The sequence below is a fragment of the Leopardus geoffroyi genome, chromosome C1 (assembly GCF_018350155.1).
Source record: "Leopardus geoffroyi isolate Oge1 chromosome C1, O.geoffroyi_Oge1_pat1.0, whole genome shotgun sequence".
Lineage (NCBI taxonomy): Eukaryota > Metazoa > Chordata > Mammalia > Carnivora > Felidae > Leopardus > Leopardus geoffroyi.
The window spans coordinates 12,421,180-12,447,667 of NC_059328.1; the positions used below are offsets into that span (position 1 = coordinate 12,421,180).

Here is a 26,488-nt window from a genome sequence, read left to right on the forward strand (position 1 = left end):
GTGAACATGCTGGTGCTGGGGAAGCACCTGGGCATCCCCAAGCCCTTCGGGCCCATCATCGACGGCCGCTGCTGCCTGGAGGAGAAGGTGCGGTCCCTGCTGGAGCCGCTGGGCCTCCACTGCACCTTCATCGACGACTTCTACGCGTACCACCTGCGGCACGGGGAGGTGCACTGCGGCACCAACGTGCGCCGGCGGCCCTTCTCCTTCAAGTGGTGGCACATGGTGCCCTGAGCCCATCCCCCCACCCCACCCCATCCTTTCCTTCCGAAGCTCCCGGCCAGACACTCTGATCCCCTGCAGTGTGGCATCGCGAGAGCTCTTAGGGACATTTTGGCCCCCTGGGCGTGGCCGCCTTCCAAGGCAGCGGCTTGCTTCCTTCCTCTGTGCCCTGCGGGGCCATCGTCTCGCGGTTCAGGAGTTCGAGCCTCGCATCGGGCTCTGAGCTGACAACACAGGGCCTGTTTGGGATTCTCTCTCTCTCCCTTTCGCTCTGCCCTTCCCCAACTCTCTCTCAAAAATAAATGAATGAGCTTAAACATAATAATAAAAAAGGGGCGCCTGGGTGGCTCAGTCGGTTAAGCGTCCGACTTCAGCTCAGGTCACGATCTCGCGGTCCGTGAGTTCGAGCCCCGCGTCGGGCTCTGGGCTGATGGCTCAGAGCCTGGAGCCTGCTTCTGATTCTGTGTCTCCCTCTCTGTCTCTGCCCTCCCCCATTCATGCTCTGTCTCTCTCTGTCTCAAAAAATAAATAAACGTTAGAAAAAAATTTAAAAAAAAATAATAAAATAAAAATGAAGGCCAGATCTTGGCTCCTTAGAGTCCGAGATACTAAGAAAACGCCAGAGTTTTCATGTGCTCGTGGTGGACGTATGATGGTGGAAGAGGAGGACGTCCAAAGCCTCTTCCCTCAGACTATGCGGAAAGGGACCCCAAAAAAACCTGGGTCAAAATGTGCTCCTCTGACGAGAGTCAGCTGCTTCCCCACCAGAATGGCTGGGACAAAAATGCACGTGTTTTCTGTGGACCAGAAAGAGGACCGTGCACAAGGGGGAGTCCCATATGAGGTTGTCCCCAAACCTTAGAGCAGCCTGGGGCTGCCACCCACCTCAGCAGACGGAAGGGAAATGTTTGGCTGCATTGCTGGGGCTGCAGAAGGACCGAGGGACAAGCAGGGGGCTGAAGCAGACCTTGGCACCAAGACAGGTGCAGGGGAGCGTCCCCCGGCCACCCTTGGGGGGTGAGAACCTCTGCGAAGGACCAGGGAAGCCCACGTGAGAGAAGGCACCAGCTGCGAGGTCCTGCCGGCCCCACAGAGCACGGAGCCGTCCTAGGACAGTTCCCGGGAAGCCAGAACTTTCGGGCCGTCTCCCCTCCCTCCCCCAGCTACTTTCCTGCGGCTGCTGTAACCGATTACCACAAACTGGGCGTCTTAAGACCACAGAAATTTATCCTCACGGTTCTGGAGGCCCGAGGTTGAAAATCGGTTTCACCGGGCTGAAATCAAGGGGTGGGCAGGGCCGTGTCCCCTCCGGGGGCTCTGGGAGGAGTCAGTTCCTTGTCTGGCTCCCGGTGGCCTCTGGCATGCTTCCGGTCCCTGCCCGTGGTCAGCCTGTCTTCTTTTCTGCGCGCGTCGAATCTCCCCCTGCCTCTCTCTTACAAACACACTTGTCATTGCATTTGGGGCCCTCCCAGAAGAGCCAGGAACAATCTCCCCATCCCAAAGTCTCGTGGTCACAGACTCCGGGGATTAGGACCCGACGTCTTTTGGGGGCCGTGTTAACCTCCCGCAGGTTAGGAACCGCCGTTTCCGGATGCGGCAGGTGGAAGAGGCGGAGAGAAGCGGGGCATCCCTTTCCCACAGCTTTGCAGCTCTGCGCCTGCGTTAAACCCTGACGGGAAAGGGACAAGACTTAACTTTGGAAAAATTGAGAGCTAACGGACACGTCACTTTGTGTAAGGCTAAGGTGTGCAACGTGCAGAACGATCACCACCACGGTGTCAGCCAGGGCCTCCATCACGCCACGTGATTATCATTTCTTCTTCGTGGGGGCAGATTTAATCTCGTAAAACCACGGCGGAGGGCTGCCTTTTGCGTGGGGTTCGGAGTTTGAACTTCTGCGTTGAAATTGTCCGGGGCCCGTTTTACGTCTGGTTTCCGGAAACGGATTCGGAGAGGGAGATGTGCCCGCAGGTGGAGGATGGGGACCGGGAGGGGGTACCCTCAGGAACCACAGGGGGCAGGGGAGGGAGGGGGCGGGGGCAGCAGGAGCCAATGCACAGGGATGTGGTGGCCACAAAGATTGGGGGTAAAACACGAGATGCTCTGGGGCTGGGATAGGCCCTCGGGGTTGGCCTGAATTAAGACAAGCAGCCTGCCCTTTGTCCCCCCTCCCATTGGAGGAAGCTCCCCCCCAGAGAGGGGACACGGCCTTGGGACCTGGCGTGGACGATGCCGGGGGTGGGGGCTGCTGTGAGCAGCCGGCAGCCGACACCTAGAGCAGCCGGGGGAATGAGCGCCTGCGTCCTGAAGGGGTCACGTGGTATCATGGCATCCGTGACAGTGACCCAAAGTGACCACGGGACCCGGATACCTGAGTGATGAGGCAGCCTCACTGAGAAGCCAAGGGGGACCATCTACACTGAGCAAGCGTGTAGGGAGCCGTGGGAGTCCAGGTAAACTAGGCTCGGTTTGGTCAGAAGCCCACTCAGTTATCTTCTCGAGGGCCGCAGGGGTCATGCAGTCATGCGCACCGCAAGAATTTATTGAGCACCTACTATGTCCGGGACGCTTCTGCGGGTGCTGGAGATTCAGTGGTGAACAGGGAGCCTCTGGAGAGGAAGCAGGGTCCACTCTAGATCTCTCCGAGGCCCTTCCATGCCCAGAGGGGTCTCCATCCTCCAGGCCGGGAGCACTCGTCCTCACGGTGCTCAGAACCCCCGCACAAGGCTGGGCTACCCCAGGGCAGCGAGGAGGGCAGAGGTCCCAGGCTGTCTGGCTCCAGAACCCAGAGCCCAGCCCTCAGCGACCCCTCCCTCGTCTGACCATCCCCTCCCTCCAGCCCCCCTCCCGGCCAGCGTGTGTGTGAGCAGATGGCGGGGAGGTGGGTGGGTGCGGGTGAGTGCGTACATGGGCTGTATTTTGCCACTTTCAGCCCAACCAGAAGGGCCTTGGGGGTCTTCCTGGCCAACCCGCTGCCTCCGAGAGCCCCCTAAACAAAGCCACCCCTGCTAGCTACGCCGCAAGCTTCCGGCTTCCAAAGAGGGAGGTTTCTCCTTCTCAGTCCTGAATCTGACAAGCCTGGCTGACCGAGCAGTCTCCACTCAGGACCCAGCCTGCGCCCCCAGGGCTGTGACACACGGGTCACGCATCACAGCGTTGTGCGTCGGGGCAAAAGCCCGAACCCAAATACGTCTGCAGAGAACGGTGTGGCCCTGCTCGGAGTACTACGGAGCCACGAGCAAGGGTAAGGATGCTTTTCACGTGCTGCTAGGAAGTGCTTCCCTCCGAGTTACAACATCCAGTGCAAACAGCGGGATACGGACCCTGCGGAGCACCCACTGCCGCTTACATAAAAATAAGAGGGAGGGGGAGGATGCGGACACGTGTGTGCTCGGTCCCGTGCAGGAGGCACCCTCTGTTGCAAGCCTCTTTGAACTCGGGCCCGTGTGAACGTGGTAGCTGTTCAAGGATAACCCGTAACATGAAACGTCGAATGTGGAACGAACACACAGCTTTCAAGTCAGCTGGTGAGTCCCTTGGGCCCGGGGAGGAGCTCTTTGCCCAGTGAGCTCGGGGAAGACGGGGAGCGGCTGGCGACCTGGGCTCCGCAGGGGCCCCTCCACTCGCGCGTGCCATCCAGGCCCTCGCTGTGTTCCCTCCGGGAGCGGCTGACACCGCTGTGGACAAGGAGCGCCGCCCCCCCCCCCCCCCCCCCCCGCCTGCCGCCGCCGCCCCCTCACCACCTGGGGATGGGCCGCACCCCAGACCTGCCGGGCCCAGGCATCTAGAACGTTAACGAGCCTCCCGATCATCTTTGCAACCAGCGTGTGGCCTGGGAAACGCTGGTCCAGCGCTTGGCCGGGCTCTGCTCCTCGTTTGCCAGGACAGACACACGCCCGAGAGGCCCCAGAGCCGGGCCAGCCGAGCAGCCGAGCGCTGCCATCCTGCCCACCCCCCCACACCCCACGCCAGCCTCCCAGCGCCCCCCTTGCTCCCAGCTGAAGGCCAGAGACCTGAGCAGCCAGCCGCAGATGCCCTGGATCTGTGGGAACTGGCTGCCTGATGGGTTAGTGACGACGGGGCTCAGACCCCACCCCACCCCCACCCCCCATCGGCAAGTCTCAGTGGAGCAAATCAGTCACACCTGGGCAGCTGCTGAAGCCTTAACAAGGCAGGGGTGGGGGGGTGGGCCGGAGAGGCCCTGAGCCCTTAAGAGGGGAGGGCAGGGGTGGGGAGGAGACCCCGGGGTTATCTGAGGCCGCTGTGCCGAGGGAGGGTTGTCGAACGGGCGGCCACCTTGGAGGCCTTTGGCATGTCCTTCCAGAGCCTCGTCCACCTGTCCCTGGACGGCCCCGTCCATGCCCTCTGCGTGCTGGGTGTGGACATCTGCTTGGATCTCAGTGGGTGAGGAGCTGGCTCCGGGGGTGGGTCTGAGCAGGGAGGCTGGTGCCTGCCACCCCCCCCACCCACCGCCCCGTCCCGCGCTGGGGTTGGCCCTAGGCTGCGTGGGGGTCGGGGGTCACCTCCCTTCCCTGCGTCTTCGGGTCCTGCCTCCTCTCAGGGAGCCAGGTGTGGGAGTCGAAGGGCCCCCCGGTCCTGACGCTGCGGGGTTCTGACCCCATTCCTGTGTCTGCCCCGTGTGGGCTGTGGGACCTTAGCGAAACAAGCGACTTGCCCCTTCTGTCCTCTTGCCTGTGAAACAGGGGTGGGGCTGGCTCTCCAGGGGGCCATAAGGATTGAGTGAGCGGGGCTCCTGTGAACTGGAGCCTTAGTTGGGGGGGGGTGACTTAGTTAGGGGTGGCCTCCCCCCCACCACCCCCAGGACAGGACTAGGTCATGTTTCTTCCCCTGTAGGGATCCCTTCCAGCTTAAGCCGCTCCTCCCTCCATGGGTTTGTAAATAAGATGCAGCTTTGGTAACTTCTGGAGCCTCGGTGGGAGGGTGGGATCCAGGCTAGAGCCTCCGTGGGAGGGAGAGCAGGGGTCCTTGCAGTGGGGGGCGGTGGGAGTGGGGCTGAAGTTGTGTGAGGACCACAAAAGTGCCCTAAGGAGAGAGAGGGTGAGGGGCCGTCCCCTGAGGTTCCTATGCCCTAGAGTCTGTCTCCTGGTCGGGCCCAGCAGGTGTGCCCCGGAGAAATGCAAGTCATTTACCATCAGTGGCTCTCCGGGGGTCTTGGTTGACATCCACAACACGTCCCCGTTACTGACCAAGGAGGAGATGGCCACGACCCGGTGGCCTCTGTCTGATCCCATGGATGTCCTGGTGAATATGATCTCCCCCAGCTCTGCCCCCGATGGTGACAAGGTAAGTCTGGGGGCGGGAGGCGGGGGAGGGGAATCTCCCAGGGGAGGGAGCTGACACAGCACCCCCCCCCCCCGGGGGTCTCCCTCCTGAAAGCTGGTGTTTCCTGGGCCCGGAGTCCGTGACAACCGCAGTGCAGGTGTTCGGCATGACATTCGATGCCTGCGCCAAACCTGCGAAGTGGGCCCTCGGTGACCCCATTATACAGACAGGCAAACAGACTCACTGGGTGTGAGGAAGCACCCTGCCCAAGCCAGTGACCCGCAGAACCGAGATTCAAGCTCAAGCACATCTGTCTCCACCCTCTGCGCTCCTGACCAGACACCCGGCCTGCTTCCCAGCTAGCTGCTTTTAAAGTCCGGCTCAAAGGTTCTGGCAGCAAAACTCAGATGGGCTTTCTGGCTAAGGCTGCTCTTCTGGGTGTGCAGATCTTAGTGGAACGTAAGAGCTAATGTGTGTTAAGTGCGTGATGTGTAATGGGTATCTTGAATCACGTTTCGAGAGGTCGGCCTGCCCCTCCTCTTCCACACGAGGAAACTGAGGCACAGAAGGACTGCTCTCGACCCACGTGACAGAACCCGAGTGGGGCAGATCTAGAATGTGAGCCCAAGACCGTGCTCTTTCTCCTGGGCGTGCTGTCTCCCTAATGCCCCGGTGGTGTCGTCGGGGTGGGGGGGGGAGGGGATCAGTTCCTTGTAGGGCAGGCTCCTCATGGATTTGGCACTGGCCGTGGGTCTGGGACGGCAGTTGATGGCACCGCAGGGCGATTGGAAACCCCACCCAGGCCACACCCCCTGCCAATTAAGTCAGCCTCTGGGGGGGAGCCCCTGGCCTCTGTGGGTCACAGTTCCCTCCAGGTGACTCCAATGTGAGGTGAGGGTGAGAACACAGGTGAGGCCGGCTCAGGACTAGGGCCCTCGGCCAGCAGAACCTGCTGGTAATTGACAGATGACAAGAGGGTGGTACACACCCGCTTCCGTGCTCTGTGCCCAGGTCAGGCGGCTCCCTAGGAAGCAGGTGGCATGCTTGAGCGCAGCGTGGCTCACAGGTGACATCCAGGGCCGCGATCTATCCTGGCTGAGCCCGGAGGACCTGAGCAGCGTTCTCTGCCCGGGGCTCAGCCTCCAGAACCATCAGGAGTGGCCCGCGGGGGAGACGCTAGACCTTGGAGGACCTAAATTTCCATTTGGGAACAGGTGATGGGTCACAGGCACGAACGCATGGCCCCAGCTACTGGTTCGTTCTCTGGTTTGTCACGAAGCTCTGTGGTCCAGGCCACCGGTGGCCAAAGGGCAGGTCTTTGTCTAAAGTAGAAAGGCCCCCCCGGAAACAGTCTGGTGCAGGACGTGGGAAAGTCCGAGTTCCGATTCCAGTCCCCACCCTGGGTGTCCTGCTTCCTTTTGAGTGAGTAGTTTGACGGTTGGGGGATGCTGGCCCACTGCTACTAGGCATGCGGGTGGAAAGTGGGGAGGACGGGGAGTATCCTCTAAATCCTGACCTCTGGAGCCAGGCGGCCTGGAACTTCAACCTTGTGCTGCCCCTTCCTAGTGGAGCGATGTAGGGCCGAGTGCCTTGGTCTCTCTGACCTCGGGGTAGAGCCCACCTGCATGGGGTGTGGTGGGGCCGCCGTGTGGAAGTGCCTGGTGGGGTCGTGGCAGGTTTTAGACGGGACTGTGACCCTGCCCCAGCTCCCAGATGTCAGAAGCTGTAAGAGGAGACCAAAGTCGAGTGGCTGGACTTGGGTACTTAGCCGAAGTCCTGTTCCTGTCCCCTCCCCTCCCCTCCCGTGGGTTCTGGCTACTGTCTCCACAGGTTCTGGTCTCCTACTATCTGCCTGATGAGGAAGTCCCAGTGGCCACGGCTGTGCTCTGCCTCACTGGCATTGGTGAGTATGTTCCCACCCCAGACAGGGAGCAGAGGGACTCTCCCGGCAACAAGGTGTCTCCCGTGGGTCCTGGAGGGGTTCAGTCGACATGCCTGTTCACACGGTCCCTCAGGGCTCAGTCACTGCTGACCTCGTTCTCGGAGAGCAGACCCGGGGGTTTCCCTGGGCTTCCTCGTTTTCCATACCTACTCGTGGCCGGCGCCTGCCTCCTGCCTCCCGCCTCCCTGGGTACCACTGGTGGTACGTCTGGTGACTGGTTAATGCTCACATTCGATCCTTCCCCCTCTCATTCAGAACCCTCCTTCAGCAACTTGCTGCCATAGGAAGCCAGTCCCCTTTCTCCACTCTTCTGGATCATTCCAGAACAAGCTATCCTACCCCCCCTTTTTTTTTTTTTTTAAATATCTATTTTTGAGAGAGAGGGAGAGACACAGCACCAGCAGGGGAGGGGCAAAGAAAGAGGGAGACCCAGAATCCGAAGCAGGCTCCAGGCTCTGAGCTGTCGGCACAGAGCCCGATGTGGGGCTTGAACTCCTGAACCTCAAGGTCATGACCTGAGCTGAAGTCGGATGCTTAACCGACTGAGCCGCCCAGGCGCCCCGCCCATCCCATCCATTCATTTAATGGGAGCAGGCTGTGATGCCTATTCTCCTTAAGGAACAAGATGTAACTAACCTGTGCTCTCTGAGATCTGATTCTGTGTCTTCTTCGAGCTCCACTCCCCTAACTCTGCACCCCCTGTCTGTCTTTGTCAAGTCTGACCCCCCACTGCCCTTAGGAAGGACCTGAATGACCTCTGCTTCACTAAGCCCAATAGTCGGCTCTGTCTTCCCCTGCCTTGACCTGACAGCAGCCTTAATACAACCGGTTACCCTTTGACACTTTCTACTTGAAACCTTTTCGGGGACCCTGCCCTCTGTTTCCTTCCTACCCAGCCGGCTGTTCCTTCTCGGGTCCTTTTTGCTGGATCCTTAATCACCCAGCCGCCCACCCCAGCCTGGTGGGAGTGCCTCAGGCAGCAGGTCACATGGCTCTGCGGTCAGGACTTCCCCCCCCCCCCCCACCCCAAACTCTTCCGGCCAGGCATCTCCCGCCAACTTGACCCCTGTATCTGCTGACCCAGTGTTCCTTCCTGAGTGTCTAACCAAGGTCTCCAACTTAATCTATCCCAAATGGAACTGGTTCTACTTCCAGGGAAGATGGAACTCGTTCTCTCTCCCTCCAGTGCCTACCTTGCTGACGGTCTTCCCATCACCGTGGACCATGGTCCGTGCTTCTAGCTGGTCAGGCCCCAACCCTGGATGTCCCCCTTCCTTCTCCCCTCTGCCCACGTCAATCCCCGGACCTTGCTGCCGTTTCCTCAAAGCTGGCTGGAATCCAGCCACAGGCCACTTGGATGTTGTTGGCTGGTCCAAGCCACCCTCCTCTTGCCTGGGTCCCTGCGTGGGTTCCCTGCCTCATCCTTGCCATTCTACAGGTCCACTCCTGACCTGGCCCCCGGAGCGGTGCACCTCCAGAAGGCTATCTGATCATGTCTCCGTGGATCAAAGCCTTCTGTTGCTTCTGCATACCCGGGTCAGAGCTGGCCTCCCTCCCACCCAGGTCTTGTGGGTGCCCAGAGCACCCTGGCCGCTTGACTTTTGACCTTGCCGCTTGGCACTTCCTCTTTTCATTGCTTTCCCCTAAATAGGGACACTGATCACTTTCATGCCTCCTTCAGGCCTCTGTTCACGTTTCAATTTGGGAGACTCCTCGGATGGCCTAAAACTAAAACCTATCCCTCCACCTGCTCCCCTGTTTCCTATGGCATTTCTACCATCGGGCAGGATGTGCATTTTACTTCCGTCTTCACCCCTTGCCGGGGCGGGGGGGGGGGGGAGTTGTGTATGCACACGCTCACACACTCTTCCCTAAGACTGAAGATGACGAGGTTCTTAGTATCTGGTCCCTGAGCATCCATACCAGGCGCTAAGTGTATGCGGCCATCGCGGTCTGTTTTCGTGGCCCTGACATTCCGGTCGGGACCTAGCACATCAGATGGGAGTTATGAATAAAAACAGCCAGGGTAAAGGCACACGGTGGCCAGTGTGTGGCGGGAGGCCTACAAGGTGGAGAACGTAGAATCTGTACGAGGAGCCTCGGTGGTGATCTTTGGGCAGAGCCTGGATCTTGAAGTTCTGAGAGGCTTGGAATCGCCACGTATGGAGGCTTTCCTAAGTCTGAGAGTGCCAAGAGCTTTCCAGAAGGCTGGAGAGCGGGCCCTCTAGGTAGGCGTCACCTGGGTAGAGGCCAAGTGGCGCGAGATCGCATCAGGACCACGGTGGAATCGTTCTGGGGGTTGCCGGGAGGTTGGGGGAGACGCCCAGATACCGGTCCTCTCCAGGCTTGCTCACGGGAGGCGGTCGGCCTCTGAGGAGCTTTCTTCTTCGAAGCTGGCGGCATGCCCGGGAGGTGGGGCATCCCTGACCCCTGGCCCCAGCTTCGGACAGCGCTAGGATCACCTACCGCCTCGAGGCTCCATCCGGCAGGTCTGGGGGGTGGTGGTGAATTTCCCTCTCGTTTCAGTGGTCTCCCTAGACGTGGACATCTACCGCAGCGGGCAAGTCGAGGTGGCCAGTGACAAGCAGGCTAAGGTGAGGCTGCCCGGGGAAGGGCGTGGGCCCACAGGCTCTCTCTGGATTTCCTAACGCCTCTGAAGTCCCGTTCCTGCAATACAGTCAGAGCTGATCCCGTCCATTTCTAGCTCTGCCCCCAAAACGAAAACGTCTGGGGACGCTGGCCCCCCATCCTAGCCTGGTTGTGCGGTTACCTGGGACCGGCCCCTCTGCCCGGGACGGGTCTCCTCTCGTTTGCCTGTATCCCTGCTCCCCCGGCACTGAGACCAGGCAGGGAGCTGTGACCCACATCCAGCTTCCTCCCTCCCTCTCGACTCGCTCCCCTGACCTCACCCTCTCCTATTAGGCACTTGCGTTGGCAAAGAGGTCCCTGTCCCCCTGGAGAAAGTCTTGGCTCTGCTCCTGATGTGTGGAGGCGTGTCTGGGAAGCAGGATTTACCCGGCTTCCTCCTGAATCAGCATTCCTGTTACGTTTGCAGAAAAACTGGGTCTGGGGACCCAGTGGCTGGGGCGCCATCCTGCTTGTGAACTGCAGCCCTACCGACAAGGGCCAGAGCATGGACAAGAAGACCACGAAGGTGTTCTTTCCCGAGGGTAAGAACTGGCCTCTCGCCGTCCTGGGACCCCTGCCACCTTTGCTTCGTGGCACCCCGCTTTCCCTGGGGTTTCCTTGCCACAGCCCTCAGCAAACGCAGATTCTAGGTTGAGGTCCCCCTCTGAGCCTAAACCGTGTCTGTCTGTCTCTCTTTTTTTTTTTTTTTTCAACGTTTATTTATTTTTGGGACAGAGAGAGACAGAGCATGAACGGGGGAGGGGCAGAGAGAGAGGGAGACACAGAATCGGAAACAGGCTCCAGGCTCCGAGCCATCAGCCCAGAGCCCGACGCGGGGCTCGAACTCCCGGACCGCGAGATCGTGACCTGGCTGAAGTCGGACGCTTAACCGACTGCGCCACCCAGGCACCCCTGTCTGTCTCTCTTTTAATGTTTATTCTTGAGAGCGAGGGCACAAGCAGGGAGGGGGCGGAGAGAGAGAGGGAGACACAGAATCTGTAACAGGCTCCAGGCCCTGAGACATCCACGTAGAGCCCGACACGGGGCTTGAACTCACGAACCAGGAGATCACGACCTGAGCCCATCAGGACGCCTAACTGAGCCACCCAGACGCCCTGCGCCTAAAGTCTCGACTTGTCAGAGGCTTGAAGTTTGTAGCGAGGAAGAAAGAGGCCACCTGGCCCCGTGGGTCCTGATACTGGATAACAAACTGCTATTTCCTGGCCATAGACTTGAGCATGTTAACTTCCCTGGTCTCATTCTCCCTATCTGTAAAATGGGGAGGATACAGCTGGCTTCACGAAGTAGTTGAGTCTAAGTGAACACACACGAGGGGTATGCGAGCATCTCCCTAAAAACCCTCTCGTGACCTGGGGCAGGATCCCCGCCTGCCTTACGCAAAAGCAGTCTTGGAATCTGGTCCTCACCTGAGGTCGGGGCCAACGTTCTAGGTCTTGGCGGTATAAAGGGGTGCCCTGGTTCTCACCAAGGCTGGAGGGGAACTCACACGGAACTGGCCGTGCCGGGCCCTATTCTTGGTGTTTGCGGGGGCCGTGCGCTCCCCCCAACCGCGTGGGGTGAGTGCTGTCCTAACTCAAAGCGGACCCCAAGGCTGGCCGGTTGCCTGTGGCCACGCGGGGAGCGAGTAGCCGAGACCTACGGCAGGGCCGGGCCAGAGCGGGAGCCCCGAGGTCCCCAGCGCTCCGATCCACAAGCCCCAACCGTGGGCCTTACCGCGCCTCCCTCCACCTCTGGAGCGCTGGCCTGCAGAGGCCCCTCCACCTTTTACCTTGTCTTTTGCCCAGAGATCAAGAGTCTGTCCCAGATGACCCTGAATGTTCAAGGGCCCAGCTGCACTTTAAAGAAATACCGGCTGGTTCTCCACACCTCCAAGGAAGAGGCAGAGAAGGCAAGAGTCTACCGGCCCCAAAGTGAGCATTCTCGCACCAGCTCTGGCTTCGCCCATGCCTCCATCGTGTCGGGGGCAGCCGCGGCCACGTCGCTCCCAGCAGGCCTGCTGGGACCTAGGGCTGCTGGTCGGGGCCTGGTGTGGCCACACGTGTGTCCCGGGGACTCTCTGGCTGCCACTTCCAAAGACTAAGTCTGTACACGTGGGTGAGTCCCCCACGTGGCCCCCAAGCCACCTTCCCCCAGTAGGGGTGACGATAGTGCCCACCCCAAGGGGTTTCCACAGCTGGAGGGGAGCAATGCGTACTGGCCCCACGTCCTCAGATCAGATAAGCTCTTCCCCCAGCTACTGCTTCCGGAAGAGTCTGTCTTCCCTCTTCTTCCAAGAGCCCACTGTATGAAGTTTCCAGAACTCAGAGCCCAAGGAGCGGAGTAGCATGTGCTAGCATGTTCGCCCCAGGCACCACGCCCCACCCCGCCCAGCCGGAGCCCTTGCAGCCTGGAAGGCAGGTGGCATATCCCTGTCCTATAGGTAAAGGCACACAGGCTGTCGCTGAGAAAGGGGACACGTCCATCTCTAGCAGGACCTCCTAGAACAAACCAGTCTTCTGGTCTACCTACACCGGTTTGGCATTCCGTGCCTCCGGCTTCCTCAAGCTGAGGTTTAACGCTGCTTCTGGAGGCCTGTTCCGGTGTGTTTCCTTCTCTCAAAGCCAAGTTTCGCTCGGCTGGGCGACCGGGCAGGGCTCTGCTCTCCACACCACGTCCATCCCTCGGCGTCCGGCTCTGGAGAGCAGGTCTCGGCCGCTTCCTCCCCTGCGCGCAGGGGCCCTGGCTCGGTCTTCTGCTCCGTCTGTTCTGTAGACCACAGCTGAACTTGGAAGTGGCGTGGGACCGGCCGGGAAAGGCCGCCCACGTCGGTCGTACGCGGTCCTTCCCCACGTGGGCTGGGAGTGAGCCGTAGACCCGTGGGTGTAAGCCTGGTTTGGGCCGTGAGGACTGCTCCGCCCGGGGCTGCCCGCCGCGTGCGGATGACGGAGGCAGTGATCTGTCTAGCACTCCATCGTCTGTGTCAGGCTGTCAGGGTTTTACTGAAGTTTCTGTTTGGTTGTCGAAGGACGCCCGGCTGGCCAGGTTGGTAGAGCATACGACCCTCGATCTTGTGGTCAGGCGTTGGAGCCCCAGGTCGGGGGGAGAGATGAAGGCGTTTTGTTTGGTTTTTAAAGCATTCACGAATCCTGGGGAACCGAGCACGAGGCTGGCTCAGTGGAGCGTGTGACTCGTGATTGCGGGGTTGTAAGTCTGAGCCCCACCCTGGGAGCGGAGCTCAGTTTTTTAAAAATGCATTTAAAACCTACCGGGCAGGGGTACCCAGCATGCGGCGTTTTCACAAACCCTTAGGGGATTCTGCAGCAGGCTCCAGTGGGAGAACCACGGCTCTCTCTCTATAAGCTAGAGCAAAGGAGTCCGAGGAGGAACTTCTGGAGAAAATCAACAGCCAGAGCTGAAGTTCTAGAAACCAAGGGAAGGAAGCCTTGCGTGGGGGCCATGATCCACCATGGCTGATGGTGTCGCTGATCAAATCAATGGTACAAAAAAATCTGTTTTCAAAACGACCGTCATTCGCGATCTGCTAAGAGCCGTGGGGCCAGGAGCCGCGGCAAAGTGGGCAGGCCGTGGGTCTACGGCCGAGGACTCCGCCATAAAGGGGACCTTGTGGAGGTAGTGACTGGGAGGCTGGGGTGGGGGGATGTCTGAAGACAGTAGAACGCGGCGCACCCGTGCGGGTAGCACTGACCCAGCGGAGGGGAGGGAGCGCATCTAAGGATGAGACTATGACAATCGGGAGCCCTCCTGGACGGGAGGGGGACACCAGTGTCTAGCGGGTAGTGTCCAGGGTGACTCAGGTTTGGTCCTCTCCCAATGGGGGGTCTTTTCAGCACGGTGGCTCCTCTGGCTGCATGGATGCAAGAGAGCTTTATTTTTCTCTTTATTTTTGAGCACAAGAAGAGTGCAAGCAGAGGGAGGGGCAGAGAGAGAGGGAGACGCAGAAATCAAGAGTCAGGTGCTTAACCGATGGAGTCACCCAGGCGCCCCCAAGAGAGCTTGATGGATCTGGCTTAACCAGAGTTGAGGTCTTGGTGTGGGAGCGGATGGCGTGTGCAAGGGAGTGGGTTTCGCCATGGTTCCCGGAATGTGTGTGGGTGGGGGGAGGATGAAAAGAGGAATCGGCGGTAGGCAGGGTGGGGGCTGGGTTGAAGGATTGCAGAGGTCGGGGTCTAGGTGAGCTAAAAAGACAGGAGTGGAGGTGATGTCCGGGCCGTGAGCGTGGAGATTGGCATCTGGGGCGGCACAGAGCCTTGGCTCCTTGCAAGTGAGGTCAAAGGAGAGAGCAGGCTGGCTGGCTGGGCTGGTCTAGGGTGTGACCAGCAATGGCCACTATAGTGGTGGCCACGAGTCTGTGCTTAAGATAGTCCACGGAGGAGGCTGAGGGGGGCAGTCGGGCGCAGAAGGGAAGGAGCCGGTGGCCTCGTCTGCGAGCGTGTCCTTCCACGGGACGAGGATTCTTGCGGGATGAAGAAACGGGCTGGAAGGTTCGAAGAACAGACCCCGTGGTCTGGAAGGACGCGTTCGCTCCCTGCTCTCGAAGCCTGCCGGGGGTAGACAGCCAGAGGCCAAGCAGGGGCTGGGGTGGGGGTGGCTTGAGGTCAAGGGTAGTGGAGCGGAGAACGGAGTGGGACCAGGGCAGGAAGGCACCTGTCTGGGTCGTGAGGCACCTTTTTGTCCCTCCTCACCCGGCTCACGAGGGTGGCGGTCACAGCACCTGCCTCAAAGGGTAGGAGGGTGCGTGGGCGTCCACGGGCCCCTAGGACGGACCCTCTCGCTCCAGCACTCCGTGGGGAGTCCCCTCTGGGTGGGGAGCCCAGGGCTCTGGCGCAGCGGGAGGTGCCGGGCCCGCAGGGGCGGCTGTCGGGTGCCACGTGGTGGCCGGAACAATCCGGTGTGTGCGGTTGGGAACCCCGTGGGGCTCGAGCGCACCGGCTGTGAACCTCTGCATCCAGTCAAAAGGCCTGTGCTGGGCAGCTTCGGGGGCCCCTCCCACCCTGTCTAGGCTGGCCGCCTCCAGGCCTGGCTCCGGGCCAGCGAAGGAGCCTTCGGGCAGACCAGAGAGGCAGGGGTCCCCGGGAGCGTTCCCAGCCGAGCTGTCCGGCCGGCACAGCCCGTAAGTGGCCGGTGGCGGGAGAAGCCAGAGCACCCGGGGCCGGCAGCTGCGGTCAGTGCCCGTAAGGTTTTCTTGCAGACCTACCAGTATAGCTGGGCCGCGTCTGGAGGAGCACGGCCCCTACGCAGGCCACGGCAGTGCCGTGACCCAGAGCGAGAGGCCAGTGAGCCGGAGCCGTGCCTGTGCCCCGGGGGATGGCAGTGGCCGCAGCGGCCCTCTGCTGGCACATTGGAACCGGAGGCCAAGGCAGCCGGCACCTGCCGTACAGATCGGGGATCGAATTAACCAGAGACAACCACAGGGTGCGGTCAACTTCTCTCTCTCTCTCTTCCGTGCGTGGCTTTTTATTTCACAACCTGAGAAGCCGGGAGGAGGTGGGCTCCACACAGCTGATGGGAACTTTCCTTGGCTTCTCAGGAAACCCTCGGAGGCCAGCCAACAGGCCGTTCTCACGGACGCCTTCCTAGCGCTCACTTAAGCAGCGTCCGACTTTGCAGACGAGGCTGCCAGGCTCACCTTTGCCCCTTTAAGGCTTTTTAGGATATCTTCCCCGAAGGGGGTCAAAGGGGAGAACCACCTCCTGTGAGCCTTTACCCTGGACCAAGCGCCTTGAAGACAGCCGTCCTCCTCTGAGCCCCAGCCCTCGAGGTGTGACAGGGCTTTGAGAGCAGCGTCTGGGGGGCCCTCGTTCGCGAACAAATGCTCATTTGCGACCTCCTGCACGGTCACCAGAACTGCAGGCACAGAAAAGCCGGCTCGGCTCCTGTTCTCCTGGGGCTGGGAGCGCCTTGTCTCTCTGACCAGAGGAACGGGCCAGTACCCTGACCGTCGGATGTGGAGACCGGCACTAGGCTATGTCAGCAGCTGGCCTGTCCCTTCTCTCCTCCTCAGAAGACAGCTCGAGCACCTTTGAGGTACTGCTGGGGCCTGGCCAGCACACCTACACCTTTGCCCCCCTCGAGAACCACCTGAAGGAAACCTTCTACGTCGAAGCTGCGGAATTCCCGTCTGCCGACTTCTCGGGCCTGATTTCCTACTCGGTCTCCCTGGTGGAAGAATCTCCAGACCCGGTACGTCCCCCGAGTAGACCAGCAGCCCCCGCACCGGGGACTATGGGGGAAGGTAGACCTCCCTCAAGGTGAGCAGGGACAGGGGAAGGCCAGGCTCGGCAAGGGAGAGCGCGGGTTTCCTGCCGCCTTTGGGAGAAAGCAGCGGGGGATGGTTGAGGGCCGGAGGTGGGTTGAGCCGGGCGGCGGGCGGCCTGCAGGGGTGCTGGGGGAGGGTGGATTCCGAACAGGGTCACTGACGGGACCGTGTCTGATGTTTCAGTCCATTCCAGAGACCCTGGTATACAAAGACACCGTGGTATTCCGGGTGGCCCCTTGCGTCTTCATGCCCAGCACGCAGATGCCTCTAGAGGTCTACCTGTGCAGGTAAGAGGCCCTTGGGTGCCTGTGTCCTGTCCTTTCCGTAAGTGGTACTCTGTTCTGTGTCTGCGTGGTGACGGGGGTAAAAAGGACTAGAGACTTCTCCCCGGCCAAGTGAGATCCTTCTGCCTGAACTGCCCAGTCCTATCCCCAGGACGGTCCTACCAAAAGTCCTGTTTAAATGTGCATATTAGAGCAGTGACAGTCCCTCCCCCGTCCTGGGGAGACAGCGGCACGACGTCAGATGGTGTCCTGGGTTGGCAAGCAGGGTGAAGGACGTAGAGAGGTAAGGACAGGCGTGTGCTCCGGGGACAGCCAGGGGACCTGGAGGGCCGGGAGAGAGCAGGTAGGAGAGGACCCGGCCACGGCAGCAGGGCCTCATGGGCTGTGACAGACCCCAAATGCGGTGGTTTAAAGTCCACTTTCTGCCACCTGGATGCCCACGGGTAGGAGGGCAACAGCGTTCTCGCGGTTTCTCAGGGGCCCCAGCTCCGTTCAGTCTTGCGGGGACCCCTTCCCCCGCCTGCCGGGCACTGCCGAGCTCCATCCTCTAGGAAAGCAGAAGAGACAAAGCCCAGGCAAAGCTGTCACTTGTCGCTGCTGAGGCCTGGAAGTCTCCTGACCCGCTTCTCGTGTGCTCCTTGGCCTGCAGAGGGCCGCGCCTGACCACGGGGAAGCCAGGACAGGGAAAAAGGGGCCAAGGACCCCGGCTGGTAAAACGGATGGGAAACCATCAACGGTCCTGTGTGTACGATCGCTCTGGCCATATGGAAAACCAGGGGTCCCAGCAGAAGGCAGGGACAAGTACAGCCGCTGCAATGGCACAGGCCGGACATAGGACACAGCAGAGGCTTAGGCCAGCGGGTGGGAGCACAGCAGGTGCACTGAAGGTAGACCGCCCCATCCCTGCCCCATCCCTGCCCCATCCCTGCCCCATCCCTGCCCCATCCCTGCCCCATCCCTGCCCCATCCCTGCCCCATCCCCGCCCCATCCCCGCCCCATGCCCGCCCCATCCCTGCCCCATCCCTGCCCCATCCCCGCCCCATCCCCGCCCCATCCCCGCCCCATCCCCGCCCCATCCCCGCCCCATCCCCGCCCCATCCCCGCCCCATCCCCGCCCCGACCAGGTTAGCTGATGCACGGGCTACAGAGAAAGGAGACTGTGCCCTGAGTTTGGGGTCTGCAGTAAGGTGAATGGTGCCGTCCTTGCTGTGACACGGGGTGGAATGGGTGCTTTGGTTCTGGTGACTTGAACCTGGAGGCACCTGTTGGGTTTCTAAGCTTCTGGAGCTCAAGGGACCGTCTTGGAAGCTCGAGACCAGTCCGGGCGGGCCTGGCAGGTGGAGGATGTTCAAGGCCACGGGCCTGGCCACGTCCAGCTGAGAAGTAAGTGCGCACCGGAGAGCTGGCTGAGCAGTGAGCTCTGGAGGGATCGAACACTTCGCTCTGGACAAGAATCTAGCAAAGGCAACCGCGAAGGAAGAGAAGCTCGATTAAAAGCCAGGAGGGTGGAGACCCAGGCGTCAAGGGAGGCGGGGATACCGGGTGAAACCCCAAGAGGAAGAGAGGAGATGCCATCGGGTTTGGCAAGATGCCAGGGCACCTGCTGTGCAGCAAGAAACCCTCAACAGGGGGTGCGGAAGGACTGAAGGACACCGGGAAGGGAGGACTTAGCAAAACTCCAAAGGAAATGGTCTGAACGGGGAAAGCAAGAAGGGGGGTGGGGGGGGAGGGGCAAGGGAAGGCCATTTTTTTTTTAAGGTGGGAAACCAAGAACAATACGGATGGAATGATCCAGCAGAGAAGAATCTACCAGGAGGGAAAAGGCGGCTCCAGGAACCAAGCTGGCAGGACGTGTCCACAGGTCTGGTACAAGGACCGCTCGCCCGCAGCTCCAGGAGGGAGAACAGAGCAAAGGGACTGGGGATGTCCTAGGATGGCCGTCCGGTGCTAAGGACCAGGTTAGGTTGTCACCAGGGGCTTTGCTCCAGCTGTCTTCAGTGACTGGAGTTCTAGGGAAGAAGAAATACAGAACTGGGCTAACTGGGGGGGGTTCTGCTGCGTGAGTCAGCCCCAAGCACAGGGGCGAGGGTTTAATGACGACGATCCCAGACTCCAAGCCAACCGAGGAGAAAGGTCAAGAACCTCAGACAGCAGCTGAGGACCAGAGGTCCCAGCGAGGGTGAGCCGGAAATGGAGGCGGCAAAACCTGGAGGATGCCGGAGTGAGATCTTGGAGGTGGTGCACGTGCCCCAGCGCGGTACCTCATGGCGAGGGGGATCTCTACCTCCTCTGCGCCCAGGGGGGGATAGCAGATAGCCCTTCTGTGGGGGAGGGGGTGCTTCCACGGAGTAGGGCCCTCCAGAGGAATGCCCTTCAGAATAAAAAAGGAAGAGCTTAAGGGATTTTGCTGACGACAGACCCCCAGACCCCAGACCCCAGATCCTTCTACTTTGTCTTTGGAGATTGACCTTCACTACATAAGAGGCATCTGCTGAAAGCCTGGTCTCCTAGGACTCTCCCACGGAGGAGGTATGCAGGCACAGCGTGATCCAGCTTAGCCGCCGGCCTGCGATTACACCTCCTTCCCCCAGCACGCATCCGCAGACTGTTCCAGGCCTTGCCAGGGGCGCCCGTCGGGTTTCTGAGCTCCCTGCAGCCTTGTCTGTGTTGAGCTAAGAAATCGGTTCTTGGGGAGAACAAAGCAAGTCTTGGGCTTGGGAAGTGTCAGAATTGAGACTCTGGTCCAGTTCCAACAGTATGACCTTGCTGGCGTTCAACTCCTGAGGATCTGTCTGTAAAATGCGCGGTCTTAATGCATGCCTCAGACATCACTGGGCATCTCCAACGAGGAACGTCATGGTCCCGTAAGCCTGCTGCTGTGCACGACAGCGCTAAGACCCCAGGGTCTACCCCCACCCCCACCCCCACCCGCCATCCAAATGGGACCACCTCGTTGGCCCTCCCAAGGGGGCGCTGAGCTGCTTGGCTTCTTGGGAGAAAAATCCAGCCTCCTCTGGGTAGACTGAGGTGAGAGAGCCTGGGGCAGGGGTCGAAGGCACGCGCGGGGTGTGACTGCAGGGCAGGGATAAAGCAGGGTCCTAGGGAACCAGAGCAGGGACCAACGCTGGCAGTTCCTGACCCGACTCCGCCATGCGCCGAGTGCTGCTAAGCGAGACGCGCCGTAAGCACCGGCTGGTGCTCCAGGAGGCAGGAGAGGGCCGCTCTGCTCACCTTGTGGCCGGAGGCGTCCTCTCTCCTGACCAGAAAGAGGTGCCCCACCCCCGGCCCTGGGGCAGTGAGGCCGTGACCCGGAGTCTTGAAGGCTTCCCCCAGGGTTGGCTTCTCTCCCGTGGCAGAGAGCTGCAGGTCCAAGGTTTTGTGAAAGCAGTGATGGAGCTGAGCGAGAAGAGTAACAGCCAAGTGGCATCTGTCTACGAGGACCCCAATCGCCTGGGCAGGTGGCTCCAGGTAAACCCCGCCCCCCCACCCCACCCCCCCCCCGGGGCAACCCACTCTCTTCCCGTTCGAGACCACAGAACACCCAGGTGCTAACGGGTCTGGCACGTTCACATGTTGGCGGTTAGAGCAGGGCTCCCCGCTTGAGCGTCCAGCTCGACCTGGCAGGACCCCGAGGTCCGGCGCTCTGCTCCCCACGAGCAGCTGAGTGATGACCATAGGCTGGGCATCGATCCGAGTGCTGGAGATAAAGCAGAATGGGCCAGATCGTGCCCGGCTCTAGCAAGGACACAGGACTCTCTAAGTCTTGTGAAGATGATGCCATAGGGAGTCTCTAGACAGTCGGGAAAATCTTCAAATTCAGGAACCTGAGCTGGCCAGACAAAGATTGGGGGTAGGTGCTAGATTAGACATCAGGGCTCTTTGGGCAGAGGCACAGCTGATGCGAAGGTCCGAACGTGGACGTGTACTTGGGGGGTTTGGAGAACAGAAGGGCTGGGGTGGCGGGGGCTGGATCAAAGCGACAAGGTCCGAGGTAGGGAAGAGCCAGATCCTCTATTAGGGACCTTTTTTTAAAGCCAAGGTTAAGGGGTAGAAACAAGTTCACAATGAGATGGGAGGGCATCGAGAGTGAAGTGTTCTGATTTAGGTTTTGAAAAGTCCCTTCTGGCTGAGAAATACAGAACTGGTCTTACGAAGGGGCAAGAATCAAAGAGAACTGGCTGTCGGGCAACCGCAGTAACTTGGGGACGAGAACGTGGCGGTTTCCCCTGACCGGTGCCAGAGAGGAGCTCCGCCCCCCCCCCCCCCCCGCCCCGTCCCCACGACATGAAACGAGGCTTGTTCGTGGACGGGGTACGGAAGGTGGGAGGAGGGATCTGAGGTGACTCTGGCTTTAAACGTGACGAGTAGGAGAACGGGTCTGGGCCGGCCCCAGAGAAGGGGATGCCTGAGCTGGGTGTCGAGGGCCAAGCAGGAGTGAGTGGAAGGGGTTCCCGTGGGCCAATAACACAGGCAGGAAAACTGGCCGAGGGAGCAGGGAGAACTCAACGCCTTTTCCCGTCTCCTCCAGGACGAGATGGCCTTCTGTTACACCCAGGCTCCCCACAAGACGCTCTCCTTTGTCCTCGACACCCCTCGGGCCCTCACGCTGGAAGATTTCCCCATGAGATACTCACTGGTGAGGGGCTCAGTTTGGCTGATCTGAACTCGGTCCAACCTGTCGGACCTGGCGGCCGCCCGGCAGTGATGGGATGCCGAGGGGGAGGTCCCAAGTGGCCTCCTGGGGAAGGGGCGGGGAGGTGGGCATCTACCCGGAAGTCTGGATTAGGGGTAAGACTGGGGCCTAAAGCCCGTCCTTCCTAACCCCCCTGCCCCACTGGGTCTCCTTCCAGAGCCCAGGGGTCGGTTACGTGATCCAGTGCACCCAGGACCACAGGGTGGCCAGCATGGATTCCATCGGGAACCTGATGGTGTCCCCACCGGTCAAGGTGGGAGGGAAAGAATACCCCCTAGGCAGGATCCTCATTGGCAGCTGCTTTTACCCCAGGTGAGGCACGAGGCCAGGTGGTGGCCTCTTGGAAGGGAACTTCCACACGACTCGGCAGATCCTCTGCTCGGGGACATTCTTAACACTGCCCAGAAAGGATTTTTGAGCCTTTGGTTGTCCTAGGAGACCCCGGGTAGAAAAAGCCGACAAACTTCATCCTTTTGATTTCGGGGTTTAAATTAGCAGGATGCTGAATTTGGTTGGCCTAGTGACCTCTAGGAGCTTCCTCCCACAAGATGTATGGACTTCTTGGTGGCCGTTAATCGACATCCAGGAGATACTTGGGTCCCAGGGGTCAGAATTTCTCGAGCTTGAATCCTCTGGCGTCGGTCCTGAGTTGGGCCGGAGTAAGAGATTCTTAGCCCATTGTTTATGGACCGGTCACTTGAGCCCAATGGTTAGAGCAGCCAGTTAGCAGAAGGGGAGCCTGATGGCTGATGAGAACCTGAGAAAGCAGAATGACCATGTAGAGGTATGGGCCAAGGGTGTGAAGGCCCCTCCCCCAAAAGTGGGGTGGGGGAGATGTAGACCAGGTCCTAACTGAGCAACTACTCGCCCAAGGGGAGTAGGTGGTGGCCTAAACCACACCATGTTGGCTCAGGGGCCCGTTCCTTCCGTCTTCCCCTCAGCAAAGAGGGCCGAGACATGAGTAAGGCCCTCCGGGATTTCCTCTACGCCCAGCGAGTCCAGGCCCCGGTGGAGCTCTTCTCGGATTGGCTGATGGTCGGCCACATAGACGAGTTCATGTGCTTTATCCCCACACAGGACAGGAGTGAGGGCGAAAAGGTCTGGTGGGGGTGGGGGTAGGGGTGGAGAAGGGGGGGCCTCCCACCTTTTAAAGCCCCTTGGAAGCTTCTGGAGAGGAAGCTAGCTCGCATCTGACCCTAGTTCTCTTTCCAGGGCTTCCGGCTGCTCCTGGCCAGCCCCAGCTCCTGCTACAGGCTGTTTGAGGAGAAACAGAGAGAGGGCTATGGAGACGTGACTCTGTTTGAGGAGGTCAGAGAGGATCAGCTCCTCACCAACGGTAAGGAGAGCCCCTTGGCACTGGGGCAGAGGCCAGCTCCTTCTCTCCCAGGGGTCCTTCCCAGAGGGCCAGTTTTCCTCTGTTCCTCCTGCTTGAAAGAACACTGGGAAAGCATAAAAGCCTAACCTGTACCACGGGACATCTGGTTCTGTCTCGGGGCATACAGACCAGGCAGGCAGAAGTCCTAAGGTGGCTGAGGGGTGGCTGGAGTATATGCAAAGAGGACTCTGGGGGATGGGGGGGGAGGCAAAACCAGGCGCTACCAACGCTCCTGTCTGGATCTGCTCAGGGAATGTGGAGTTAGGTGCCTGGGCGTTGGGAGTTCAGGGGTACCCTGGTCACCCCTGTGGAAAACCTCAATGGACAGACAGAGATAGCGTCACTGGTGCACAGCATTTCTGTTCTAAATGCTGAGGGAACCCAGAGAGGGGGTGGCTGGGAGGTTCTCTAGACCTTTGCTACCCTAAGTGCAGCTTCAGTGTCACGGGGGGAACTCGTTCTAGAAATGCAGAATTTCAGCTCCGCCCTCCCCCGCCCAGATCTGGTGAATCAACCTTTGGGGTGGGGCCCAGGAATCACACGGTCCTAGAAGCACTTCTAGAAGGTGACATCCAGGAAGTGTGAACCACGAATCACACACCACATGCAAGGACTTTGTGTTCCCTCAGCTGGGGACTGGAAGTGGGCATCCCTTTCCTAAAGACAAAGCCGTGGGGGAGCAGAGTAATCTGGGCAAGGTCATGGGTTGTTCAGGTCGAGTGATGCATGGAGCTGCCCGGGTGAGCGGTGAGTGGGGGCTCAAGTCACCTGCTCACCTGTTCCGGCTGCCTCCCCAGGGCCTGAGGGGCTGGTGGCAGTCAAAGCCCTCCCTGGGCTTTCGTGGACCTGATGTCAGTCCCCAGATGGGACATGTGGCCTTGGCCTGGCCAGTCTCCGAAGACCAATCTATCTGTCATGGTCACCGGGGCAACGATATACCCAGATAGCTGGACCCGGGGGGCCGGCCTGTCCCTGAAGGCATCGTTCCCTGGCCTACAGCCTGCCCACCCGCTCCTTTTTCCTACAGGGAGGGAGGCCAATACCATCCATCAACTTCTAGCGGATGAAAACATGAGAAAGCAGAACGAATATGTGGAGGTACGGGCCAAGGGTGGGAAGGCCCCTCTCCAAAAAGCGGGGGGAGGTAGACCAGGTCCTAAATGAGCAGCTACTATAGCCCAAGCATCAAGAAAGACACTATGATCCTGGAGATCACCGAGCAACTGAGGAGAGAGGCGTAAGAGGCCAGGTGCAAACGTAAGCCATGAGTTGGGGGACTGGATTTGATCCCAAGGCCTGTTCTCTCTGCCACTCAAGTTGCCCCGTGTCTGACCAGAAAATGAAGGAGACCCCATCCCCGAATCCCCTAAGAACTTAGCTCCAAATTCAAGAGATTTGGACTGAGGGCCATCTCCATGCTTCAAGTGGCCCGTGAGCGCCGTTCTGGGTCACTCGGCACCTCGGGTCTCAAGGTGTGAACCCCTGGCTGTGGGGAGAAGAGTTTCCCAGAAGAGATCATCCAACTGTCTGGGGGGGAAGCAGAGGCCTGGGGGAGGGCACGGGCTTGCCCAAGGTCACGGGATCAGCCCAAACAGCGTTGCCCACTGGCTCCTCACGGCTCCTAGTGGGGGGGGGGGGGGTATTCCGAGCCTCCATGCGACGGGGGCCGACCTTTGCTAAACAGGAAAGGCTTCTTGGTACAGCAGGGTGGGAACCGCATCTCAGCCCTGGGGACTCCTATCCTGAGGGTGGAGGTCACAAACCCTATGCCTAGACCTGGGAAACAGGTGGTCAGAGAGAAAGTGCCCCCAAGGACGGGGGCAGCGCAACTGCTCACATCCCTTAAGGAAGAAGCAGGGTTCCTGCCAAGGCAGGACTTCCTCTTCGCCTGACCTTGCCCGGAGCCTCCACTCTGGCCAGGACTGTGGGCCCTTTGGCCTTCATGCTACAGAATTAGGACCGGTGGCTGTCCCGCCCAGCCCAGCCCAGCCCAGCTGTGGGATCCTGGCCTTTCCTCTGAGCCCCACCGCCCCTCAGAAAGGGAACCGTGTGCACGGTTATCAGAGGGCGGGCAGGCCACGAAAGGCTCCCAGCACAGGGTGAGCGATGAAGACAAGATGGCGGCCGTCAGGCCAATACCGCGGGCTCCTCAATTCCCCACAAACTGCCCTCTGGCGACCCGCAGAAGTGCATTAACCTGAACCGTGACATCGTGAAGAAGGAGCTGGGCCTGGCCGAGAGGGACATCATCGACATCCCACAGCTCTTCTGCCTGGAGCAGCTGACGAACGTCCCCTCCGACCAGCAGACGGGGAAGTTCTTCGCGAGGCCGTACTTCCCAGACTTGGTGAGGAGCGTCAGGGGTGGGCTGGGGAGGGGGTCCGTTCCGCCCGCTCTGGCTGGTCTCCTGACGTACGTGGTGCTGGACCAGAGGCACGGGCACGGCAGACAGTGGTGCCTGAGAGGAAGGGAGGTGGGAGCTCCTCTCTCCCTCCTCAGGTAGGGAACGCCCCTGACGTGCGCAGGCCCCAGACCGGGCGACTGGCTAAGCAGTGACTATAGGCCAGGCCCTGGGCTCATCCCCAAACTTGGAAGAAGAGAGTCGTGTCCCCCCCACCCCCTCCCCAAGTCTCAGGGACACGGGCCCTGCATCCATCAGTCACACACGGGTAGCTTTTAATTTCCCAAGACCAGTGTGGCCCTCTGGGCATGACACAGGCTCCTGGGAGCAGGCAGGGGTGAAGGTGGGGGGAGTGCCTTTGGGGAAAAGAGGCCACGATTGAGGAAACGAGAAGTGGACAGAAGTCAACCGCCAGAGCTGGTCAGGGAGGGCATTCCAGGAGAGGCACCAAGACTACGGTGTGAAGGAGACCTCATGCCTGGTGTAAGAGAAATACAACAGAGGAAGGAACCAGGGAGGTCTGCAGAGGCAGGCCTTGGCTAGCCAGGATTTCGGCTTCGCCGAAACACGGCTGGGCCGTAGGAGAGTTAGGCAAAGGGGAGTTGGATTTTGCGGAGGGTGATTGGTGATGTCTGCAGGGGCCAGAGCCTACAGCGAGGTGCCCTGTGTGAGCTGCTGGAGGTCTAGCCCTGACCACAGAGGCAGCTGCGTTCCCCCCTGCATGGGGGTGGGGGTGGGGCTTTCTTCCATGGCTCTGACACCCTACCCAGGCCTTGTCCATCCTGTCTGACAGCTGCAGATGATGGTGATGGGCAAAAATCTGGGCATCCCCAAGCCTTTTGGGCCCCAGATCAAGGGTACCTGCTGCCTGGAAAAAAAGATCTGCCAGTTGCTAGAGCCCCTGGGCTTCAAGTGCACCTTCATTGATGACTTTGACGGCTACCTGGCTGAAGTCGGGGACTTCCGTGCCTGTGCCAACATCCGCCGGGTGCCCTTTGCCTTCAAATGGTGGAGGATGGTAGCAGAGCCCCAGGCCTAGCGTGCCAGCCCTGCCCCAGCAGGAACGGCCCATTACCATTCACCAGCGTTAGGATCCCCTGCCTCTCTGGGAGGTACTGCACCCCTTCCTTACCTGTTCACCCTGTCCCTCAGTATCCAGAGCGATGGCCAACACTGCCAGCCTGAACCCCTCAGAAAACGGTCTTCAGCTAAGAACCCATTAAAGTTCGAGCTGTTCTGAATGCATTTTGGCAGCAGCTGCCTTGTTTTGAGGAAGGGGTAACAGCGAAGGGACTCCTGGGGCAGGCTCTCCCACCGGGGGGGGGGGGGGGGGGCCGGGACAAGGCTGTCCTCTCCCTCCTCCCCGCCCCTTCTCCCCCATC

General features: G+C 60.1%; 2 protein-coding genes and 1 long non-coding RNA gene across 4 annotated transcripts in view; 2 read left to right on the forward strand and 1 right to left on the reverse strand.

The window, feature by feature from the left end:
* The window catches only part of PADI4 (peptidyl arginine deiminase 4), a 51,304-nt gene extending 33,498 nt beyond the window's left edge, over positions 1-17,806 (forward strand). Inside the window, exons 16-18 of one of the 2 annotated variants that reach the window (XM_045475818.1) lie at positions 1-246; positions 17,656-17,660; positions 17,796-17,806. In XM_045475818.1, coding sequence (XP_045331774.1) covers positions 1-234 — 234 coding nt within the window. In that variant the 3' untranslated portion in view covers positions 235-246; positions 17,656-17,660; positions 17,796-17,806. Of the gene's footprint in view, positions 247-17,655; positions 17,661-17,795 lie in introns of those variants that run through there. The other variant, XM_045475822.1, reaches the window with a different exon arrangement.
* LOC123597269 lies at positions 143-11,162 on the reverse strand. The gene is made up of 3 exons (XR_006712053.1): positions 11,151-11,162; positions 8,084-8,090; positions 143-259 (listed from the first exon to the last, which is right to left on the reverse strand). It is a non-coding gene; the product is annotated as an uncharacterized LOC123597269 (long non-coding RNA).
* Positions 4,535-26,351, forward strand: PADI6 (peptidyl arginine deiminase 6). The gene is made up of 16 exons (XM_045475824.1): positions 4,535-4,626; positions 5,343-5,526; positions 7,336-7,408; positions 9,974-10,041; positions 10,503-10,617; positions 11,881-12,006; positions 16,098-16,276; positions 16,536-16,639; positions 19,994-20,105; positions 21,166-21,273; positions 21,488-21,642; positions 22,272-22,428; positions 22,543-22,666; positions 23,733-23,803; positions 24,891-25,052; positions 25,900-26,351. Exons 1-16 carry the CDS (start codon positions 4,535-4,537, stop codon positions 26,143-26,145), a joined length of 2,076 nt encoding a protein of 691 aa, XP_045331780.1. The 3' UTR covers positions 26,146-26,351.
* The last annotated feature ends 137 nt before the right edge of the window (positions 26,352-26,488 follow it).

What these genes read in the sequence shown, in the direction of transcription:
- PADI6 (XM_045475824.1), top strand. Translation starts at nt 4,535, where the DNA reads ATGTCCTTCCAGAGCCTCGTCCACCTGTCCCTGGACGGCCCCGTCCAT. An exon ending in CTGCCCCCGATGGTGACAAG is followed by an intron (nt 5,527 to 7,335) that starts GTAAGTCTGGGG and finishes CTGTCTCCACAG; the next exon opens with GTTCTGGTCTCCTACTATCT. An exon ending in GGCAGCTGCTTTTACCCCAG is followed by an intron (nt 21,643 to 22,271) that starts GTGAGGCACGAG and finishes TCTTCCCCTCAG; the next exon opens with CAAAGAGGGCCGAGACATGA.